Source organism: Chanodichthys erythropterus, chromosome 19 (genome assembly GCF_024489055.1).
Source record: "Chanodichthys erythropterus isolate Z2021 chromosome 19, ASM2448905v1, whole genome shotgun sequence".
Taxonomy (NCBI): domain Eukaryota; kingdom Metazoa; phylum Chordata; class Actinopteri; order Cypriniformes; family Xenocyprididae; genus Chanodichthys; species Chanodichthys erythropterus.
Window position 1 is genome coordinate 12,308,748 of NC_090239.1, and position 21,280 is coordinate 12,330,027.

The 21,280-nt window shown below is 36.6% G+C and overlaps 1 protein-coding gene and 1 pseudogene across 1 annotated transcript; both read right to left on the bottom strand.

Moving 5' to 3' along the window:
• Positions 1 to 920: 920 nt before the first annotated feature.
• Positions 921 to 5,331, bottom strand: LOC137008240 (pleckstrin homology domain-containing family S member 1-like). Its single transcript, XM_067370172.1, has 14 exons — positions 5,269 to 5,331; positions 4,977 to 5,008; positions 4,759 to 4,859; positions 4,532 to 4,674; positions 4,302 to 4,454; positions 3,672 to 3,762; positions 3,410 to 3,580; positions 3,231 to 3,319; positions 3,050 to 3,106; positions 2,595 to 2,669; positions 2,386 to 2,481; positions 1,799 to 1,891; positions 1,549 to 1,681; positions 921 to 1,468 (listed from the first exon to the last, which is right to left on the bottom strand). The coding sequence occupies exons 2-14, from the start codon at positions 4,999 to 5,001 to the stop codon at positions 1,400 to 1,402; spliced, it is 1,296 nt and encodes a 431-aa protein (XP_067226273.1). The 5' UTR covers positions 5,002 to 5,008; positions 5,269 to 5,331; the 3' UTR covers positions 921 to 1,399.
• Positions 5,332 to 14,793: 9,462 nt separating this feature from the next.
• On the bottom strand, positions 14,794 to 20,721 carry LOC137008154 (pleckstrin homology domain-containing family S member 1-like; annotated as a pseudogene).
• Between the last annotated feature and the right edge of the window lie 559 nt (positions 20,722 to 21,280).

Genomic DNA, 21,280 nt, shown 5'->3' on the forward strand with positions numbered 1-21,280 from the left:
AAGATTACCATATTCAACTGGATGCATTATTTTATAACATCAGATTATTTACTCATGAGCCATTTTTTATTTTTAGTAGGAACAAATTTTTTGACCCCATATTGGTTGTTGTATAGGCTAGTCTTGAATATTTAATTCTTTATGCCTTTTAGATTTAAATCATGTAGCATAAATGTGAAGAGATTCTTGTGCAGAGCGTTTTCCATATATGAGCGCTCCAGATCCCAGTTACTGTGTGCATTCATGCATAAAAATGAATTCAGTTGTTAATGTATTGAAAAGTACATTGATCATTATTACTTTTACTTTTAAATGCACAATAAACTCACTTGTATAATATCCAACTAAACATTCAAATCCATTGATTATACCTTATAACTCCCATATTCTTCAAATCAATAGTTTTTAGTGAAACACAATCAAGGGTTAAGTGTTCTGAAAGTTTAATAACAATTCAACATTGTAACAATGTGCAAATGCATGCTTTTGTACAGTTATATATTAAGTACACTACATCTTCAGTAAAATATCTAAATTGTGACTGAAACATTTAAATCAATTAATCATGATTTGGAGCAATACATCATTGATTACATGCTTTTCAAAATGAAATATGCAATGACAGTAAAGTTGTATATACACAGTATATAAAGTATCTTGTACTGTTAGAAATATAAAAAGTACAGAGCCCCTAAAGGGACATGGTGAAAAAAAATGAGATGGGAGGAAAAATGATTTGCCCATGCTTTTGCTTTCGCTCGCGAAATGTTTTGTGTTCCCTCACAAAGAAACATTTAAATCAATGAATGGAACGTTGGAAAGTCTGTGAGGAGGTTTTCAAAGGAACGCAAACATTTTGCGAGTCAACGCAGAAGCATTGATTTATTATTTTTCCACCCATCTCATATTTTTTTCCACGCCTATGTCCCTTTAGGGGAAAAAGTGCAGCTTTAAAGAGGTTAAAATGCATGTACAGTTTATAACTGTGCATTTTTCACTGTTACTTAACCTTCATACTTGTTATAAAGTAATACTTGACTCTTGTTCTTCACATAAACAAACATGAACTAGTATATACCGACTCGAGCAGTTTCATTTACATATATACAGTCTACATTATACTAATTTCTCTCACTCAGTGGCATTTTGAGTGAATATGACAATTCATTTACATTGTTTTACATGGTTTATGTACATGCAAAATAGGACAAGGTACTTTAGATAATCGAATTTCCACATCTGTTATTATTAACACCTTATTTTCCACCGGTATGATTAGACTCAAATGAATGAGCTTTAATGTCCCACAGTCCCTTTGACCTTAAACTAGACATGTGCACAATATTTCTAATAACTCAATGGTGATAAGAGAATTCACAAGAGATTTTGTATCATGTCCTCATTGTGATATGCAGGATTCAGAGTGCAGAGGCTGGGATCCTGGAAACCGCCGAATAGTGAGTTTTACCTGCAGATAATTTCAGTAACATTATTTATAGCTCTCTGAGTGTAATGATGGAAAAAAATCAGGTGAAATCATCATCTTACCTCATCCTTGCTTAGTCTTCTTAGGTATGTGTGTATCTCTTCTACTGTGTCTGTCCGCAGGCCATTGAAGGCCAGGATCTGATCCCCCTTATGGAACAGACACGAGTCCTGAATCTGCCGACACTCGGACACACTGGAGAGGAAAATTATGAGAGTCAATGAGAAACATAATACTATGTAAGTTGTTCTTTTGTACTCATGTTAATGTTTTCTCTATTGTAATACAACTGTAATAACTGGAGTACGGTACCATGGTTTGCCTTCTTCCTCCGTCAAGATCAGACTGTTTTTCAGACTGTTTGGGCTAACGCAGATCTCCTTCTCGACATGTGTGTGCGTTTCACTGCAGAATAGAAATATGCATTGACAATATTCAAAGAAATGCCACATTTTTCATAACCTTAGTGCTAATTATAGCTGAGAATCAAATGACACAGGAAATTAAGAAATTGAAATAATTGTTTACTTTGTCCCACTTTATATTAAGTGTCTTTAATTATGTTTTTGCATTGTCTTTATATTTACAAAATACCTGCAATTACAGTAATTTATGTAATTACAGTATAATTACACTGTTAACTCTTTCCTTACACCTTAACCCACCTTTAAACATACCCATACCACCAAACCTGCTCCTAACCTTACCCATATCCCAGCTCAGTAATACAGCATGAACACAATAAGTACATTGTACCTAACAGTCATTTTTTTGATGCAAGTACATATTAGTTAAAGACAACTGATATAAAGTGGGTTTCCTTTTATGCATAATACTCAAGTTGTTCTAGTGTTGAACTAAGGGCCGAGGGGGTGAACTGAAATGATAAAAAAAATCACCTCTTGTTTAAAGGCACCTCGTCAAGCTCGGTAGAGGCACAGTTCTCATTTAAGTTGGGGAGAAGATGCTGAGCATGTCTCCCATCTGTACTCATTCTAAGGAAAAAAGTAAGTGAAACAAAGATGACATCATTCAGATGTATTCAGCAGAAAAACACAGTTCAAAGCTGCCATGGTGTCAGTAAAACTGCATTAAAGGCAAAATGTACCGTTTATTTTCATATTCCTTATACTGGTTGACTGCACCATTGCACACAGAGGACTCATGGCCATTAATGGAAGTGCTGAAAAAGACAAAATAATAATAAGTTTAACTTGCTTAATCATTCTAGTCAGAGATGATTGCATGTTTCATGTATCAAGATGCTAAAACCATGCAACAGTCAGTGTTTCTTTAATCTTAGCATTCACCTGACCTGACCTGTTCAGCAAGACTGGACATTTCTAAACAACAAAACTGAATGTTCAGTAACGCTAAGATAAGTTGTTTTGTAGTCTTTAAATAAACAAAGAATCACATCAATGTGTAGCATCTGAGGCACGGGAATGAGCTTAGTGAATGCATAACAATGTGTCAGATGGCAACATGCACGAGATTACTGTATCTTGCACAACTAACACAATAGTGCATTGTCATGAAGTGAATCGAAGACTTTAAAATTACTTTGTCTGTATGCATGCAGTGTCCGCCTCCTGTTGGTCATCTTCCAATTTAATTTGCCTAAAATCAGGAAAGATGACAGAAAAAGAACAATTCAATTAAATGTCTCTCAGAAAATTGCATTTTATCAGCAGAATACATTTCACTAGGCCAGTTAAGGGGAAATGTCTTCTCAAACACCTACAATGATGCCATTAACATGTATTCACTGCTGTCCTCTGGAGATTCATCCAGTTTCCCATCCTTCTCGTCTTCATCCTCTTTAACTGAAATCTGTCAAATAGAAGTTTGAGTTTTTGTCATATGGAAGTTTAAAAGCATTTGTGTGCATATATTAAAGAAACATATGTAAATGTGTAAAACCTTGCGCTCTACTGGTAGTAGAGGTTCGCTGAACTTGCGAGGATAGTCATAATGGTCGGAGGGCAGAGAAGATAACATTAATTCGGGTGCTGACCGTCTTTCATCAAAGTGATCTTTAACCTTTGGTTCCGAATCGTTCAGAGGTGCAGATGTTGATCTACATCTGTTGTCCTGTGGAAAAAGGTAAAATATGTGAGCAATAACAAATAAAATGTATCAGTAGGTGTGTCCAAGCCTTTGAGAGAAATATTTTATTGTTTACCTCAAGGGTGTCATCTGTATGTCGCAGTTTATTTGGTTTCTGGATCTTCACAGCCTTGACTAAGGCATCGTGCCAGCCATTCATATCATCACTAAAAAACACCAGAAAACATTTACTACCAGTTTTTGAAAAATGTCATCATTTATTTTAAAATAAAAATGTAAAGTTTAAGCTAAACAATTTCTACAATTATATTTACGGTATATAACTTGTTAAATTAAATGTTTGAAGTAGAATGATTCAGCTACTGCTTAAAGACTCCATGATATTACTCAAGACTTCTTCTTAATCTTACTCTCTTTATCTTTTAAATTAATGTATCTCTTTGTTTATTTCATATATTTATTTTCTGTATTGTCTGTTTAATGTTTGAATACTATATATGCTTTTGCACTATTCTAAATGCAAACAGTCATGACAGTAAAGCTTTGTTGACTGATTTTGTAAGACTCAATTTTAAATGTGTGTATCTATTACACTACTATCACATACATGGCTTCAAAATCAAAAGACATGGGCTAAAAGACACACTTCATGGTGACTTTGATTTTTTTTTTTTGCCTGTATCATGCTGGCTGTCATTGCATTATGTGTGACATCATGAGAGATATCAAAATGATGGTTGCAAACCTGTTTTCTCCAATCAGGAAATAATCTCTCGCGTGTTTTGATGTGTCATCTTCCACCCTCAAGAACAGCACAGAGGCTGGAGGACACCTGAAGTGTTTCTGAATCCAGTCCCACATCTGATGTTTCTCTGGGCCAGTAAACAGCAAGCTGATCCTTTAAAACAGAAAGACTTTCTCATTATAGTGTGAAAATACTATGTTTATTTTTGAGGGTGACAGTATTTTCCTTACTTAGAAAGGTCTATCTTTCCCACAGATTTGTCTCTCTTTTCGTTGTTTGTATGGTATGTCAGCTGGTAGGTGTCTTCGCCCGTCTTGGAGAGCACAAAGAAACGGTGCTTCCATGATTTCTGTGGCAGACATAACAGGTAAAACTAAGTTTCACAAACAAAGGAACTGTCTTATTTGATAGACTGCAGATATTTCAATTTCAAGTTGAAATGCAATATGAGACTTACAACGCTTTTTAACACGGCCGATTGGCCAGGGGACTTGTACAGGTATCCAGTGTACACTTCCTCTACCATTGCTGGTTCTTTGTAAAACTTTGCAGTTAATGCTGCAGAAACATAAATAAACTGATCAACATTAAATGCATAGATGCCACACAGTTAAATTTATGTCATTAAAATGTCTTTCTTGATTATTCCATTTTCCTAAACGATTTTAAACTTACTTGTATTTTTGTTGGACTTGCTCATGTTGTTGCTAAAATAGATGTGGAATTGTTTTACTGTAAGCACTGACATCAGATGCAATCAGATATAAACATTTATGATTTTGTAAAACAAAACTAATATTCAGTGAAATGTCACCACAAGACTAATTGAGATACAATGGAAATTAACCCTCCATCATATTTCAAATAATATGTTATGTATATATCAGCATTACTTCTATACAAGCATCAGAGACATATAGCAGAATCATGATACCAGTAGCCGTATTCTATATTATTAATGTCTTACCTTGTGTCACGGTAAAAATAGTGTCCTCTGAAAAGTTATTCAGCTCTCACAACATGCGTGTTATGATGGCAGATTAGGAGGAAGCTGGAGGCTTTTTGTTTGTCATGCTAACAGGAGGAGTTTCTCATTATTTGTAAGCTTAGGTTTAAGGTCCCTCCCTTTTGATTGAGTCTGTCATTAGTTTGTGGAAACTACCAGACAAACTAAATATTCATAATGGCTTTGTGCTATTGTGGGAATACTACAAAAAGAAATTTTAGCTCTGAAGCACATCCAGTGAGCTGTGACTGGAAATATGTGCAAATATTCACTGAAACCTGGCACTGTTCCATTTATCAGATTATGTGGTTAGAATCTCCTGGCTCCCCTTAGAAATGCAAGAGGTCGATTAATAAGTTACCTTGGCAAAAAAAAACAACAACCTTTTTTTACCTTTTTTTCTCTGCATGCTGCTGGGGATTTTAGGGGGAATTCTTGATTGATGGATTTCAGTAAATAATTGTCTTTCCTCCATATTCCCTGTAACATTTGTCTGGATGAGGAGGGGGTTGGGGTGATTGATTATGGCATTTGATTTTGTGTCTCTAAGGGTTAAATAAATATGTGATAGGGCTACTCTAAGTAAAAACAACAGAAATGAAATGTTGTGACATTTCTAACTATATGAATGAACATTAACAAATGATCTAATATGCATTATAGGCCTATATCCAGTGTTGGGTGTAATTAATTACTAAGTAATCTAATTATTTTTCGCTTGAAAGTAAGGGATTACTGTATTGACTATACACCAATTCAAAACTAAATTGGATTTAACAAATGTGCAGTTTCGTGTCTGTCCTTGTATTGTTCAAATGGTTGAGGTTGATGGGATTTAGAAAGTAATTAGTAATATGTAATCCGATACTTTTTAGTGAGAGTAATTAGTACAGTAATCGAATTACACTTTTGATGTAAATAGTCACTAGTAATGAATTACTTTTTTAGAGTAACTTAACCAACACTGCCTTTGTGCAACAATGCTAGTTAATACTTTTAATGAAAGTTAAAGGGGTTATTAAATGCCACTTTTACAAGATGTAAAATAAGTCTTTGATGTCCTCAGTGTGTATGTGAGGTTTTAGCTCAAAATACCCCACACATCATTTTTTTATAGCATGTTAAATTTGTAACTTTTTGAGGATGAGCAAAAATGCTCCGTTTTTGTGTGTGTCCCTTTAAATGCAAACGAGCTGCTGCTCCTACGAAGAGGGTGGAGTTTCAAGAGCTCATGTTAGCACATAGTGTTAGCAGCGCCGATTACTTCACAAAGACTCACTGAAAATGTCAGAAACTGTTCAGCCTTTTATGTTCAAACCGGAGTCGGGCAATGATGGAGAGACTCAAGAAGAAGTGACAACATGTAGAATGCAACAGGACGTTTCTGAATGGTTAGTTGATGAATTTGTGTAGCTGATGTGGAGTTAACTATCTTAAAGTCATTGATTAGCATATTCTGTCATGATAATCTATAAATTGCTCATGTGGGAACTGTTGTAAGATGCCTACAGTGCCACAGAATATATGCTGCATGAAGATAGAACGGGTATAGTTTAGTTTCATTATGGGTACTGTATTGCAATAATATGGCCTCACCCCCTTTATTGCGTGTTCTCGGGGGTATATTACTATGTAAATTCTAAGGTTAGTGATGTCACCAACCCGGAAAGAAGCTCGTTGTTCTAGCAATGTAGACTGTGAAGTTTAACTTATAATCAATCACGACTCCAAGGTTCCTGGCTGTCCTGGATGGAGTTATGGTTGACTAACCTATCTGAATGGAGAAGTTGTGATGAAGTGTTGGCTGAGACCACAAGCAGACTGGTTGCTGTCCAAATCCATTGATCATACCTTGTAACTCCCTAAACTCAATTCTTTCAATCTCTAGTTTTTAGTGAAACACACAATAGGATTAAAATTTGTGAAAGTTTAATAACACTTCGCAGTGTAACAATGTGAAAATGCATGCTTTTGTACAGCATAATTCATTAATATAAAAGAGCTACATGTACAAGTGATTGAAACATTTAAAAACATCCTTGATTACCTGATTTTCAAAACCAGACACATAACCACAGGTAATATGTACAGTGGTATGAAAAAGTATGTGAACCCCTTGCAGAATCTGTGAAAATAATTATTTTAATAAAATAAGAGGGATAATAAAAAAAAAAAATGCATGTTATTTTTTGTTTAGTACTGTCCTGAGTAAGATATTTTACATAAAAGATGTTTGCATTTAGTTCACAAGACAAAACAATAGCTGAATTTATTAAAATAACTCCATTCATAAGTATGTGAACCATTGATTCTCAATACTGTGTGTGGTTACCTGATGATCTACGACTGTTTTTATGTTTTGCGATGGTTGTTCATGAGTCTCTTGTTTGTCCTGAGCAGTTAAACTAGCCCCCCACACCAGGGGGTACTGCAGCACCCTCAGCACCTCTACTTCCCGCGGTACTGCATATAAATATGAATATATACCCACTATACTATACAGTTTCATGTACATATATAAATGTCTAAATGTTACTGATTCCTTTCACTCAGTGATATTTTTATATCAATGAATGTAATAGTTCAGTCACATTGTTTTACATATTTACATGATAATGTACATGCAAAAGAGTGCAAGTTAATTTAGATAACCTGATTTCTACTTCTTAATGGCTTTAATGTCCAAGAGACCCTTTGACCTTAAACAAGGCATGTGCACAATATTTCTAATAACTCAATGGTTATAAGAGAAATAACGTGAGGTTTTGTTTCATGTCCTCAGTGTGATGATGAGATTAAGAGTGCAGAGGCTGGGATCCTGGAAACCGCCGAACAGTGAGTTTTACCTGCAAGTAATTTCAGTAACTTTATTTCCTTGAATGTAGTGATGAAAAAACATTATTTTATTGTGAATCATTGTCTTACCTCATTCTTGCTTAGTCTTCTTAGGTATGTATCTCCACTAATGTGTCTATTAGTGGAGATACTAGCAGGTCATTGACAGCCAGGATCTGATCCCCCTTATGGAACAGACATGAGTCCTGAATCTGGTGACACTCAGACACACTGGAGAAGATGATAAGAGATTAAATAAAATACTGTACATTGTAAGTGTTCATTTCTACTTGTGTTATTATCATTATTCTAGAAAATTGAATATGTATCAGCATACATATTAAATGGTAATATCATTACCAATTATCTTTTGTAGAGCTGTACCATGGTTTCCCTGTTCCTGTGTGAAGATCAAACTGTTTTTCAGATCTTACGCAGATCTCCTTCTCAACAGGTGTGTGTTTCACTACAGAATAGAAAAATACACATACCATATTTATCATAACCACAGTGCTAAATATATTTGATTTTAATTCGTAAATGACAAAATATTACTCAACCCTTAAGACACATTGATATACTCAATTGTTTCCTCAAGGCTAAAACACCCTGCTAATGTTATTTCCAGTACTAAAATTAAAAATGTAACCACATATTTAACATTAGTGGGGACCACTAATACTAATTTGATCATTTAAGAATCAGCCGCTGAAAAACGTCTCAGGTTAAGCATGAAACCATGGTTCCCTGAGTCTTTCACGCTATGGGAACGCCTCTGCGTGATTGGGTTATGAAGCATGTGTAAAATCAGTCCAACAGCGTGATGAAATGTCATAGGTGGGTGACGTCATCGACCAGGAAACTATAAAGCATACCCAGACCAAACAATGTCAGCTTCTAATAGGCTGAAGCAAGACGATCACAGGCATGCAGGAAGTATGGCAACACAACGCAGCGTCTCTTTCCCTTCTCAGGGTACCATGGTTACATGTGTAGCCTGAGACGTTCCCTTTCGAGGGACCTCATGTTGCGTCAGAGTCTTCGATGCTGTGGGATTTATACCCATGCCGCCATACTGACAAGTGCCTGTCTTTGTGAAAACCAATCTTGCACATTAAGACGAGAGCACACTGGTCCCAGGAGCAGAACCCAAATCTAGGTTGTAAAACCTCACAAAGGTGTGCAGGGAAGACCACCCCGCATCTCATACATCCTGGAGAGAAACTCCTAAATTAATGCTTTTGAAGCAGCCATACTCCTAGTCGAATGGGCTCGGACCACCAAAGGATGGATGGCTCACTTGTATGCAAGAGAAATAGCTTTGACTATCCACTTGCTCATCCTCTGCTTAAATGCTGGACACCCATTCCTGGGTGGCCCAAAACAGACAAAGAGTTGATCAGATTTTCGTTGATCAGGACAGCTCTGTAGACAGGCCCTAACAGGGCGAAGCAAAGTTTTTCCTGATTCAGAGTACTGAAAGGAGGAGGAAAGAAGGCATGCAGTGTAATACTGTAGTTCTAGCCACATTAGTGGGAACCTTACAAATATACCCTGGTTTAGTTAAAAACCCTTTGGTCCTGAGCCACCACTCTAAGGGCCTCATGTACAGCAGGCCAAAAGGTATCACGTCCATCGTGTTTACAGTGATGGACTGGCCTAGGTTTAACTTGTTTACAGCTACTAGAATTGACTCGATACGAGCAGGGTAGAGATGTGCCTGCATCGATGTCGAGTCCCAAACTACTTCTAAGAAAGTGGTCTGGAACAAGCACACTTTTCTTGGAATTGAGCCGGAAGCCCAAATTTCATGTGGTCGAGAATGACATCTCGATGTCAAACCACCATCTGTTCTGACTGAGCCAGAATGAGCCAGTCGTCTATATAGTTGCCCTGGAATCACAGTGGAGCCAGAGCTGCATCCACGCATTTCGTGTACGTGCGGGATGATAAAGCTAGGCCGAAGGAAAGAACCTGATATTGGTATGCTTCGCCCCCTAAAAGCAAACCTCAGGAACTTCCTGTGTTGTGGAAGAATGGATGTGTGTGCCGCAGTATCAAGGGGCTGACCCAGTAACATTGGTGATGCAGTGTCAAGTGACTGGATCATGCAATCGCCTGAAACCTCTGCACCATGAAAAACACAAAGTGGCGGGGTTTGCAAAATGGCCTCCTGAGGACACCGAAGGGAGATGACCTCCATAAGCTCCTCATAAGCTGGAGTGTGAGGTGAAAGGGTTCCCTCAAATGGGAACCTGCATCATAAATCGCTATAAATTGTCCAACTAGTCCATGCCAGAAGAAGCATGGCTTTCACTGAAGTTGATGAGAGATTCCTTTGATTGGCTGAGATCTTCACTGAGGAGGGAGGGAGCGGAGACAGATAGTCAAACAGAGATGAAGTCAGTACGACTGGAAAAAAAAGAAAGAAAAACAGAAATATAATTACAGATAACTGTCTGTTTCTGTACTTTCATTGTAAATTTTAACATTTAACTTTTGTGTAATTTGAATATGAATCGGAAAACTATAGGACACATCATTGATTGGAGGTTAATCATCTTGATGATTGCATCTCTCAGGTATGCTAAAACCTTGCCAAGATTTTGCTTTAACCTTAACAATCATCCAAGACCAGACCTGTTCAGCAAGGCTAGAAATGTTGGAATTCTCCAAACAGTAAAACAGATGCTAAGAAAAGAAACAGTGTTGTTGACTTAATTACTTTGTCTGCATGCATGCAGTGTCTGCCTCCTGTTGGTCATCTTCCAATGCCATTTGCCTAATAGGAAAGACCATGAAAAAAGAACAATTCAATTAAAATATCTCTCAGAAAATTGCATTTTATCAGCAGAATGCATTTCACATTTCACTAGGGCTGTTAAGGGGAAAAGTCCTCTTTAACACCTAAAATGATGCCTTTAACATGTATTCACTGCTGTCTTCTGGAGATTCATCCTGTTTCCCATCCTTCTCGTCTTCATCCTCTTTAACTGAAATCTGTCAAATAGAAGTTTAAGTTTTTGTCATATGGATGTTTAAAAGCATTTGTGTGCATATATCAAAGAAACATGTAAATGTGTAAAACCTTGAGCTCTACTGGTACTGGAGGTTCGCTGAACTTGCGAGAATAGTCATAATGGTCGGGGGTTGGCGGAGAAGGTAACATTAATTCAGGTGCTGACCATCTTTCATCCTTTGGTTCTGGACACTTCACAGGTGCAGACATTGATCTAAATCTGTTGTCCTGTGTAAAAAGTTTTTGTTTCTTGGGATGTTAAAACGAATATGTATGTCACAATTTATTTGATTTCTGGGTCTTCAGGGCCTTGACTAAGGCATTGTGCCAGCCATTCACATCATCACTAAAAACACCAGAAAACAAAACATCATCAGTTGTTTTAAAATGAAAATTAAAACTTCTAGAATTATATTTACAGTATATAATTTACTTTAGAAGTAGAATGATTAAGCTAGCTACTGCTTAAAGACTCCATGGAATTATTAAAGACTTCTTATTCTTTTAATTCCTTGTCTCTTTGTTAATTTCATATACACCGAACAGGCATTACATTATGACCACCTTCCTAATATTGTGTTGGTCCCACTTTTGCTGCCAAAAAACAGCCCTGACCCGTCGAGGCATGGACTCCACTAGACCCCTGAAGGTGTGCTGTGGTATCTGGCAAGATATTAGCAGCAGATCCTTTAAGTCCTGTAAGTTGCGAGATGGAGCCTCCATGGATCAGACTTGTTTGTTCAGCACATCCCAGAGATGCTTGATTAGATTGAGATGTGGGAAATTTGGAGGCCAAGTCAACACCTCAAACTTGATATTGTGCTCCTCAAACCATTTCTGAAGCTTTTTTGCTCTTTTGCTTTCCTGCTGAAGGGAAGACCGTTTCCATGAAAGGGTGTACATGGTCTGTAACCATGCTTAGGTAGGTGGTACGTGTCAAAGTAACAGCCACAAGGATGGCAGGACCCAAGGTTTCACAGCAGAACATTGCCGAAAACATCACACTGCCTCTGTTGACTTGCCTACTTCCGATGCCAGGTGTTCCGCCGGTAAGCGACACAAATGCACCTGGCGATCCACATGATGTAAAAGAAAACGTGATTCATCAGACCAATCCACCTTCTTCCATTGCTCCGTGGTCCAGTTCTGATGCTCACATGCCCACTGTTGGCGCTTTCGGCAGTGGACGGGTCAGCATGAGCACCCTGACTGGTCTGCGGCTATGCAGCCTCATACGCAACAAACTGCGATGCACTGTGTATTCTGACACCTTTCTATCAGAACCAGCATTAACTTCTTGAGCAATCTGAGCTACAGTAGCTCGTCTGTTGGCTCGGACCACACGGGCCAGCCTTCGCTCCCCACGTGCATCAGTGAGCTTTGGCCGCCCATGACCCAACTTGGGAGTGAGTAAATGCTGACCGAATTTTCATTTTTGGGTGAACTATCCCTTTAATACTTTTAAATATTAAAGCTAAAAATAAAGAAAAATCTTTTTTTTTTTTAATAATAGGGGGCAGGATGAAATTTCCCTGAGAATGTAAAGACTGAACAAAGATTGAACTAAATTGTGTCATTAATTAGTGTACAAACCCGATTCCAAAAAAGTTGGGACACTGCACAAATTGTGAATAAAAACAGAATGCAATGATGTGGAAGTTTCAAATTTCAATATTTTATTCAGAATACAACATAGATGGCATATCAAATGTTTAAACTGAGAAAATGTATAATTTTAAGGTAAAAATAAGTTGATTTTAAATTTCATGGCATCAACACATCTCAAAAAAGTTGGGACAAGGCCATGTTTACCACTGTGTGGCATCCCCTCTTCTTTTTATAACAGTCTGCAAACATCTGGGGACTGAGGAGACAAGTTGCTCCAGTTTAGGAATAGGAATGTTGTTCCATTCTTGTCTAATACAGGCTTCTAGTTGATCAACTGTCTTAGGTCTTCTTTGTGGCATCTTCCTCTTTATGATGCACCAAATCTTTTCTATGGGTGAAAGATCTGGACTGCAGGCTGGCCATTTCAGTACCCGGATCCTTCTTCTACGCAGCCATGATGTTGTAATTAATGCAGTATGTGGTCTGGCATTGTCATGTTGGAAAATGCAAGGTCTTCCCTGAAAGAGACGAAGTCTGGTTGGGAGCATATGTTGTTCTAGAACTTAGATATACCTTTCAGCATTGATGGTGCCTTTCCAAATGTGTAAGCTGCCCATGCCACATGCACTCATGCAACCCCATACCATCAGAGATGCAGGCTTCTGAACTGAGCGCTGATAACAACTTGGCTTGTCCTTGTCCTTTTTAGTCCGGATGACATGGCGTCCCATTTTTCCAAAAAGAACTTCAAGTTTTGATTCGTCTGACCACAGAACAGTTTTTCACTTTGCCACAGTCCATTTTTTAAATGAGCATTGGCCCAGAAAAAACGCCTGCGCTTCTGGATCATGTTTAGATATGGCTTCTTTTTTGACCTATAGAGTTTTAGCCGGTAACAGCGAATGGCACGGTGGATTGTGTTCACCGACAATGTTTTCTGGAAGTATTCCTGAGCCCATGTTGTGATTTCCATTACAGTAGCATTCCTGTATGTGATGCAGTGCCGTCTAGATCACGGGCATCCAGTATGGTTTTCCGGCCTTGACCCTTACGCACAGAGATTGTTCCAGATTCTCTGAATCTTTGGATGATATTATGCACTGTAGATGATGATAACTTCAAACTCTTTGCAATTTTTCTCTGAGAAACACCACTATTTTTCGTCGCAGCATTGGGGGAATTGGTGATCCTCTGCCCACCTTGACTTCTGAGTGACACTGCCACTCTGAGAGGCTCTTTTTATACCCAATCATGTTGCCAATTGATCTAATAAGTTGCAAATTTGTCCTCCAGCTTTTCCTTATATATACATTTAACTTTTTCGGCCTCTTATTGCTACCTGTCCCAACTTTTTTGGAATGTGTAGCTCTCATGAAATCCAAAATGAGCCAATATTTGGCATGACATTTCAAAATGTCTCACTTTCAACATTTGATATGTTATCTATATTCTGTTGTGAATAAAATATAAGTTTGAGATTTGTAAATCATTGCATTCCTTTTTTATTCAGAATTTGTACAGTGTCCCAACTTTTTTGGAATCAGGTTTGTATATAAGGGGTGTGTAAGTGAGAATGTTTTCATTGTTGCACTTGTTCCTGGCATAAAAATACATGCAAACCTCCGACCTGACACTAATTTATATAATCTTACACTTGAATGCACAGATACAGATAAATTGATTTTGAGGACAAATTGGAAAGCATACATTGAAGATTTTAACATAAGAAACCTTTATAATCAAAAGGCTAAATACAACATATCTTATAGAAGTCTTTATTACTTTTGCTTTGAAATGCACAATAAACTTGTGTATTATATCCAACTAATCCTGTGAATCTATTGATTATACCTTTTAACTCCCTGAGCTCTATTCTTTAAATCCTTAGTTTCAGTGACACACACCAATGGTAACAGTTATGAAAGTTTAATAACACTTCACAGTGTAACAAGGTGCAAATGCATGCTTCAGTACAGCATAATTATATATATATATAATCATAAATCTAAAGAGTGACTGAAATATTTAAATCAATGCATCATGATTTGGAGCAATACATCATTGATTTTATGCTTTTCAAAATGAAATACAATAACAGAAAAGTTTTATTTACACAGTATATAAAGTATTGTATACTGTTAGAATTGTAAAGTGCAGCTTTAAAGAGGTTAAAATACATGAACAGTTTATAACTGTGCATAAAGTAATACTTGACTCTTGTTGTTCACATACAACAAACATGAACTAATATATACCGACTCGAGCAGTTTCATGTACATATATACAGTCTAAATGATACTGATTTCTTTCACTCTGGCATTTTGATGTCAGTGAGTCTAACGTAATTCATTTGCATTGTTTTACATATTTACATGGTTTATGTACATGAAAAAGAGGAAAATGTACTTTAGATAATCGAATTTCCACTTCTGTTTTTATTAACACCTTATTTTCCACCGGTATGATTAGACTCAAATGAATGAGCTTTAATGTCCCACAGTCCCTTTGACCTTAAACTAGACATGTGCACAATATTTGTCTAGTATCAATGGTGATAAGAGAATTCACAAGAGATTTTGTTTTATGTCCTCATTGTGATAGGCAAGATTCAGCGCAGAGAGGATGGGATCCTGGAAACCGCCGAATAGTGAGTTTTACCTACGGATAATTTCAGTAACATTATTTATAGCTCTCTGAATGTAGTGTTGGGAAAAAATCAGGTGAAATCATCATCTTACCTCATCCTTGCTTAGTCTTCTTAGGTATGTGTGTATCTCTTCTACTGTGTCTGTCCGCAGGCCATTGAAGGCCAGGATCGATCCATCTTATGGAACAGACATGAGTCCTGAATCTGCCGACATTCGGACACACTGGAGAAGAAAAGGATGAGAGTCAATGAGAAACATAATACTATGTAAGTTGTTCTTTTGTACTCATGTTAATGTTTTCTCTATTGTAATACATCTGTAATAACTGGAGTACGGTACCATGGTTTGCCTTCTCCCTGCATCAAGATCAGACTGTTTTTCAGACTGTTTGGGCTAACGCAGATCTCCTTCTCGACATGTGTGTGCGTTTCACTGCAGAATAGAAATATACATTGACAATATTCAAAGAGATGCCACATTTTTAATAGCCTCAACAGTTCAAAGCTGCCATGATGTCAGTAAAACTGAATTAAAGTAAAAAATTACCATTTATTTTTATCGTCCTGGTTGACTGCACCATTGCACAAAGAGGACTGGTGGCCATTAATGGAAGTGCTGAAAAAGACAAAATAATAATAAGTTACACTTTATGTATTTTAAACAAAGGGGCATCAAGAATCAAGATCATTTTAATGTTGAACAAGGCTCAAACTACAATAGAACACCTTAGAATGATGCTTGCTTAATCGTTCTAATCAGAGATGATTCCATCTCTCATGTATTAAAGGGATAGTTCACCCAAAAATGAAAATTTGATATTTATCTGCTTACCCCCAGTGCATCCAAGTTGTAGGTGACATTTTTTCTTCAGTCGATCACAAATGATGATTTTTAACTGCAACCGCTGCCCTCTGTCATTCAAATCATTGCAGTAGATGGGAACTTTATCTATAAGAGTGAATAAACCTTGCTTAGACAAATCCAAATGAAACCCTGCGGCTCGTGACGACACATTAATGTCCTAAGACACGAAACGATCGGTTTGTGTGAGAAACTGAACAGTATTTATATCATTTTTTACCTCTAATACACCACTATGTCCAACTCCGTTCAGCTTCCGGTGAGTGAGGTCAGACAACAGAAGTGATGTCTCGCGCTCATTGAAGTATATGGGCGATCACTTCCGTCTTCAGAACGCGTTTTTTGACTCACTAGCAGGAAGCTGAACGGAGTTGGACATAGTGGTGTATTAGAGGTAAAAAATTATATAAATAATGTTCGTTTTCTCTCACAAACTGATCGTTTCGTGTCTTAGGACATTAATGTGTCGTCACGAGCCGCAGGGTTTCATTTGGATTTGTCTAAGCAAGGTTTATTCACTCTTATAGATAAAAAGATGAAGTTCCCATCTACTGCAATTATTTGAATGACAGAGGGCAGCGGTTGCAGTTAAAAATCATCATTTGTGATCGACTGAAGAAAAAATGTCACCTACATCTTGGATGCACTGGGGGTAAGCTGATAAACATCAAATTTTCATTTTTGGGTGAACTATCCCTTTAAGATGCTAAAATCATGCTACAGTCAGTGTTAAAAACAGAATGTTAAATAAACAAAGTATCACATATGAAGGTGAAAAATGTGTAGCATCTGAGGCACAGGGGAATGATCTCAGTGAATGCATTACAATGTGTCAAACAGCAACATACAGAGTTTATCATCTCTTGAACAACTAACACAATAGTGCATTGCCATGAAGTGAATCGAAGACTTCAAAATTACTTTGTCTGTATGCATGCAGTGTCCGCCTCCTGTTGGTCATCTTCCAATTTCATTTGCCTAAAATCAGGAAAGACGACAGAAAAAGAACAATTCAATTAAAATATCTCTCAGAAAATTGCATTTTATCAGCAGAATACATTTCACTAGGCAAGTTAAGGGGAAAAGTCTTTTCAAACACCTACAATGATGCCATTAACATGTATTCACTGCTGTCCTCTGGAGATTCATCCAGTTTCCCATCCTTCTCGTCTTCATCCTCTTTAACTGAAATCTGTCAAATAGAAGTTTGAGTTTTTGTCATATGGAAGTTTAAAAGCATTTGTGTGCATATATTAAAGAAACATGTAAATGTGTAAAACCTTGAGCTCTACTGGTACTAGAGGTTCACTGAACTTGCGAGGATAGTCATAATAGTCGGAAGATAATTCAGGTGCTGACCATGTTTCATCAGACTGATCTTTAACCTTTGGTTCTGAACATTTCTCAGGTGCAGATATTGATCTAAATCTGTTGTCCTGTGGAAAAAGGTATGTGAGCATGTACAAAAGTTGCCTCTTAAAAGTTTTGACATGCTTAGATTTTTTTTTGTTTCTTAGGATGTTAAAACTGATTAAAACATTTATGCTTAAATGCTTGAAATTAAATGAATTATTCCAACATGTGTGTTTCTAAACAAAACAACAATGAAAAAAAATGTAATTATATGAAGTTATATTAATATTGTAATATAACAAATTACAAATCAAATGTAGAAAACTGTAAAAATAAAGAATAAGAAGGTTGTCACAGTGGAATTATAAGGTTCACTCTGTATTCTGAGCAGTTTTGAGATATTGATCCTTCAAAGTTTTTGCATTACATTCGACATGTTCACAACATAAAATGTCACATAATGTAAATAAGTGGTCACAGAATAAGAATATGTGAATGACTCAATTTTGACAAAAATATCAGAGAGAACCTTAAAATTCCAAGGTGATGAGGTGTGTCTAAACCTTTGACTGGTGCATGTGTGTAAAGACAGAGAGAGAAGAGAGAGAAATATTTTAATGTTTACTTCAAGGGTTTCCTTCTCGTCTTCATCCTCTTTAACTGAAATCTGTCAAATAGAAGTTTGAGTTTTTGTCATATGGAAGTTTAAAAGCATTTGTGTGCATATATTAAAGAAACATATGTAAATGTGTAAAACCTTGAGCTCTACTGGTACTAGAGGTTCGCTGAACTTGCGAGGATAGTCATAATAGTCGGGGGGCAGAGAAGATAACTCGGGCGCTGACCGTCTTTCATCAGACTGATCTTTAACCTTTGGTTCTGAACATTTCTCAGGTGCAGATATTGATCTAAATCTGTTGTCCTGTGGAAAAAGGTATGTGAGCATGTACAAAAGTTGCCTCTTAAAAGTTTTGACATGCTTAGATTTTTTTTGTTTCTTAGGATGTTAAAACTGATTAAAACTTATGCTTAAATGCTTGAAATTAAATAAATTATTCCAACACGTGTGTTTCAAAACAACAACAACAACAACAACGTCGACGAAAAAAAATGTAATTATATGAAGTTATATTAATATTACAAATTGTAATATAACAAATTACAAATCAAATGTAGAAAATACTGAAAACTGAAAAAAAAAAAAATAATAATAAAGAATAAGAAGGTTGTCACAGTGGAATTATAAGGTTCACTCTGTATTCTGAGCAGTTTTGACATATTGATCCTTCAAAGTTTTTGCATTACATTCGACTTTATACATAGAACCTTTTTGTTTTCTAAATGTTCACAGCATAAAAATGTCACATAATGTAAATAAGTGGTCACAGAATGAGAACGTGAATGACTCAATTTTGACAAAAATGTCAGAGAGAACCTTAAAATTCCAAGGTGATGAGGTGTGTCTAAACCTTTGACTGGTGCATGTGTGTAAAGACAGAGAGAGAAGAGAGAGAAATATTTTATTGTTTACCTCAAGGGTGTCATCTGTATGTCGCAGTTTATTTGGTTTCTGGGTCTTCACGGCCTTGACTAAGGCATTGCACCAGCCATTCATATCATCACTAAAAACACCATTGGAAAAATGTCATCGGTTGGTTTAAAATGAAAATAAGTGAATGAAAAGTTTAAACAACTTCTAGAATGATTAAGGTACTGCTAAAAGACTACATGTAATTACTCAATACTCCAATTCCAATCATGTATCTCTTTATTTCATATATTTTCTGTATTCTGTATTTCATTTGAATACTTTCTGATTCACTGATTTTGTAAGACTCAAATTTAAATGTATGTAACCTACTATATATGCTACACTACTAGCATATACATGGCTTCAAAACCATGGGCACTTCATGGACACTTTAAATGTTATTTTTTGCCTGTATCATGCTGGCTTTCATTGAACTATATGGTGTGACAGCAGTGAGAGATATAGTCAAAATGATGGTGGCAAACCTTTTTGCTCCAATCAGGAAATAATCTCTCGTGTGTTTTGATGTGTCATCTTCCACCCTCAAGAACAGCACAGAGGCTGGAGTACAACTGAAGTGTTTCTGAATCCAATCACACATCTGTTTCTCTGGGCCAGTAAACAGCAAACTGATGCTTTAAAACAGAAAGACTTTCTCATTATAGTGTGAAAATACTTTATTTATTTATGAGTTTTACTATGAGTTTGTATTGTCCTTACTTAGATAGGTCTATCTCTCCCACAGGTTTGTCTCTCTTTTCGCTGTTTGTGTAATATTTCAGCTGGTAGTCGTCTTCTCCCATCTTGGAGAGCACAAAGAAACGGTGCTTCCATGAGCTCTGTGACAGATATAACAGGTAAGTCATATATAACAGTAACTGCTAAGTTTCCTGAACAGAGGAACTGACAGACTTCAAGTTGAAATCCAATATGAGACTTACAACGCTTTTTAACACGGCCGATTGGCCAGGGGACTTGTACAGGTATCCAGTGTACACTTCCTCTACCATTGCTGGTTCTTTGTAAAACTTTGCAGTTGATGCTGCAGAAACATAAATAAACTGATCAACAATAAACGCACCGATACCACTCAATTTAATTTGTCTTCATTAATTATCCCTTTTTTACCAAGAGATTTAAGACTTACTTTTAGGTTTGTTGGACTTGCTCATGTTGTTGCTAAAATAGATGTGAAATAAATTTACTGTAAGCACTGACATCAGATACAATCAGATGCAAAAAACATTTAGGATTTTGGGAAAAAAAATAATATTCAGTGAAATGTCATCACAAGACTAATTAAAATGTAATGGAAATCATCCCTCCATCATTTTTATAATATATAATATGTTATAAACTTTTTATTTCTTTACAAGCATCACACAGCACAACCATGATACCAGTAGCCGTATTCTATATTATTAATGTCTTACCTTGTGTCACGGTAAAAATAGTGTCCTCTGAAAAGTTATTCAGCTCTCACAACATGCGTGTTATGATGGCAGATTAGGAGGAAGCTGGTGGCTTTTTGTTTGTTATGCTAACAGGAGGAGTTTCTCATTATTTGTAAGCTTAGGTTTAAGGTCCCTCCCTTTTGATTGAGTCCGTCATTAGTTTGTGGAAACTACCAGACAAACTAGATATTCATAATGGCTTTGTGCTATTGTGGGAATACTATATTTATTATTTAGCTTCTGAAGCACATCCTGTATGCTGTGATTGGAAATATGTGCAAATATGTGCAAATATGTGTAAATATGTGGCACTGTTCCATTTATGAGATAATAGTAATGTATGAGATTAGAATCTCCTGGGTCCCCTTAGAAATGCAAGAGGTCAATTAATAAGTTACTTTGGCAAAAAAAAATCATTCCTTTTTTTCTCTGCATGCTGCTGGGGATTTGTAGGGGAATTCTTGATTGATTTCAGAAAATAATTATAATTGTCTTTCCTCCACCATATTCCCTGGATTTTTTCCAAGTTTAACATTTGGCTGGATCTGGAGGGGGTTGGGGTGATTGATTATGGCATTAGATTTCTCCAAGGTATAAAAAAAACGTGTGGTACTCCAAGTAAAAACAACATATAACAAACAGAAAAAGATGTCATGACATTTCT

What these genes read in the sequence shown, in the direction of transcription:
- LOC137008240 (XM_067370172.1), bottom strand. Translation starts at nt 5,001, where the DNA reads ATGAGCAAGTCCAACAAAAATACAA. An exon ending in ACTGCATGCATACAGACAAA is followed by an intron (nt 2,670 to 3,049) that starts GTAATTTTAAAG and finishes TGTCTTTTTCAG; the next exon opens with CACTTCCATTAATGGCCATG. An exon ending in GAGGAAGAAGGCAAACCATG is followed by an intron (nt 1,682 to 1,798) that starts GTACCGTACTCC and finishes TTTCCTCTCCAG; the next exon opens with TGTGTCCGAGTGTCGGCAGA.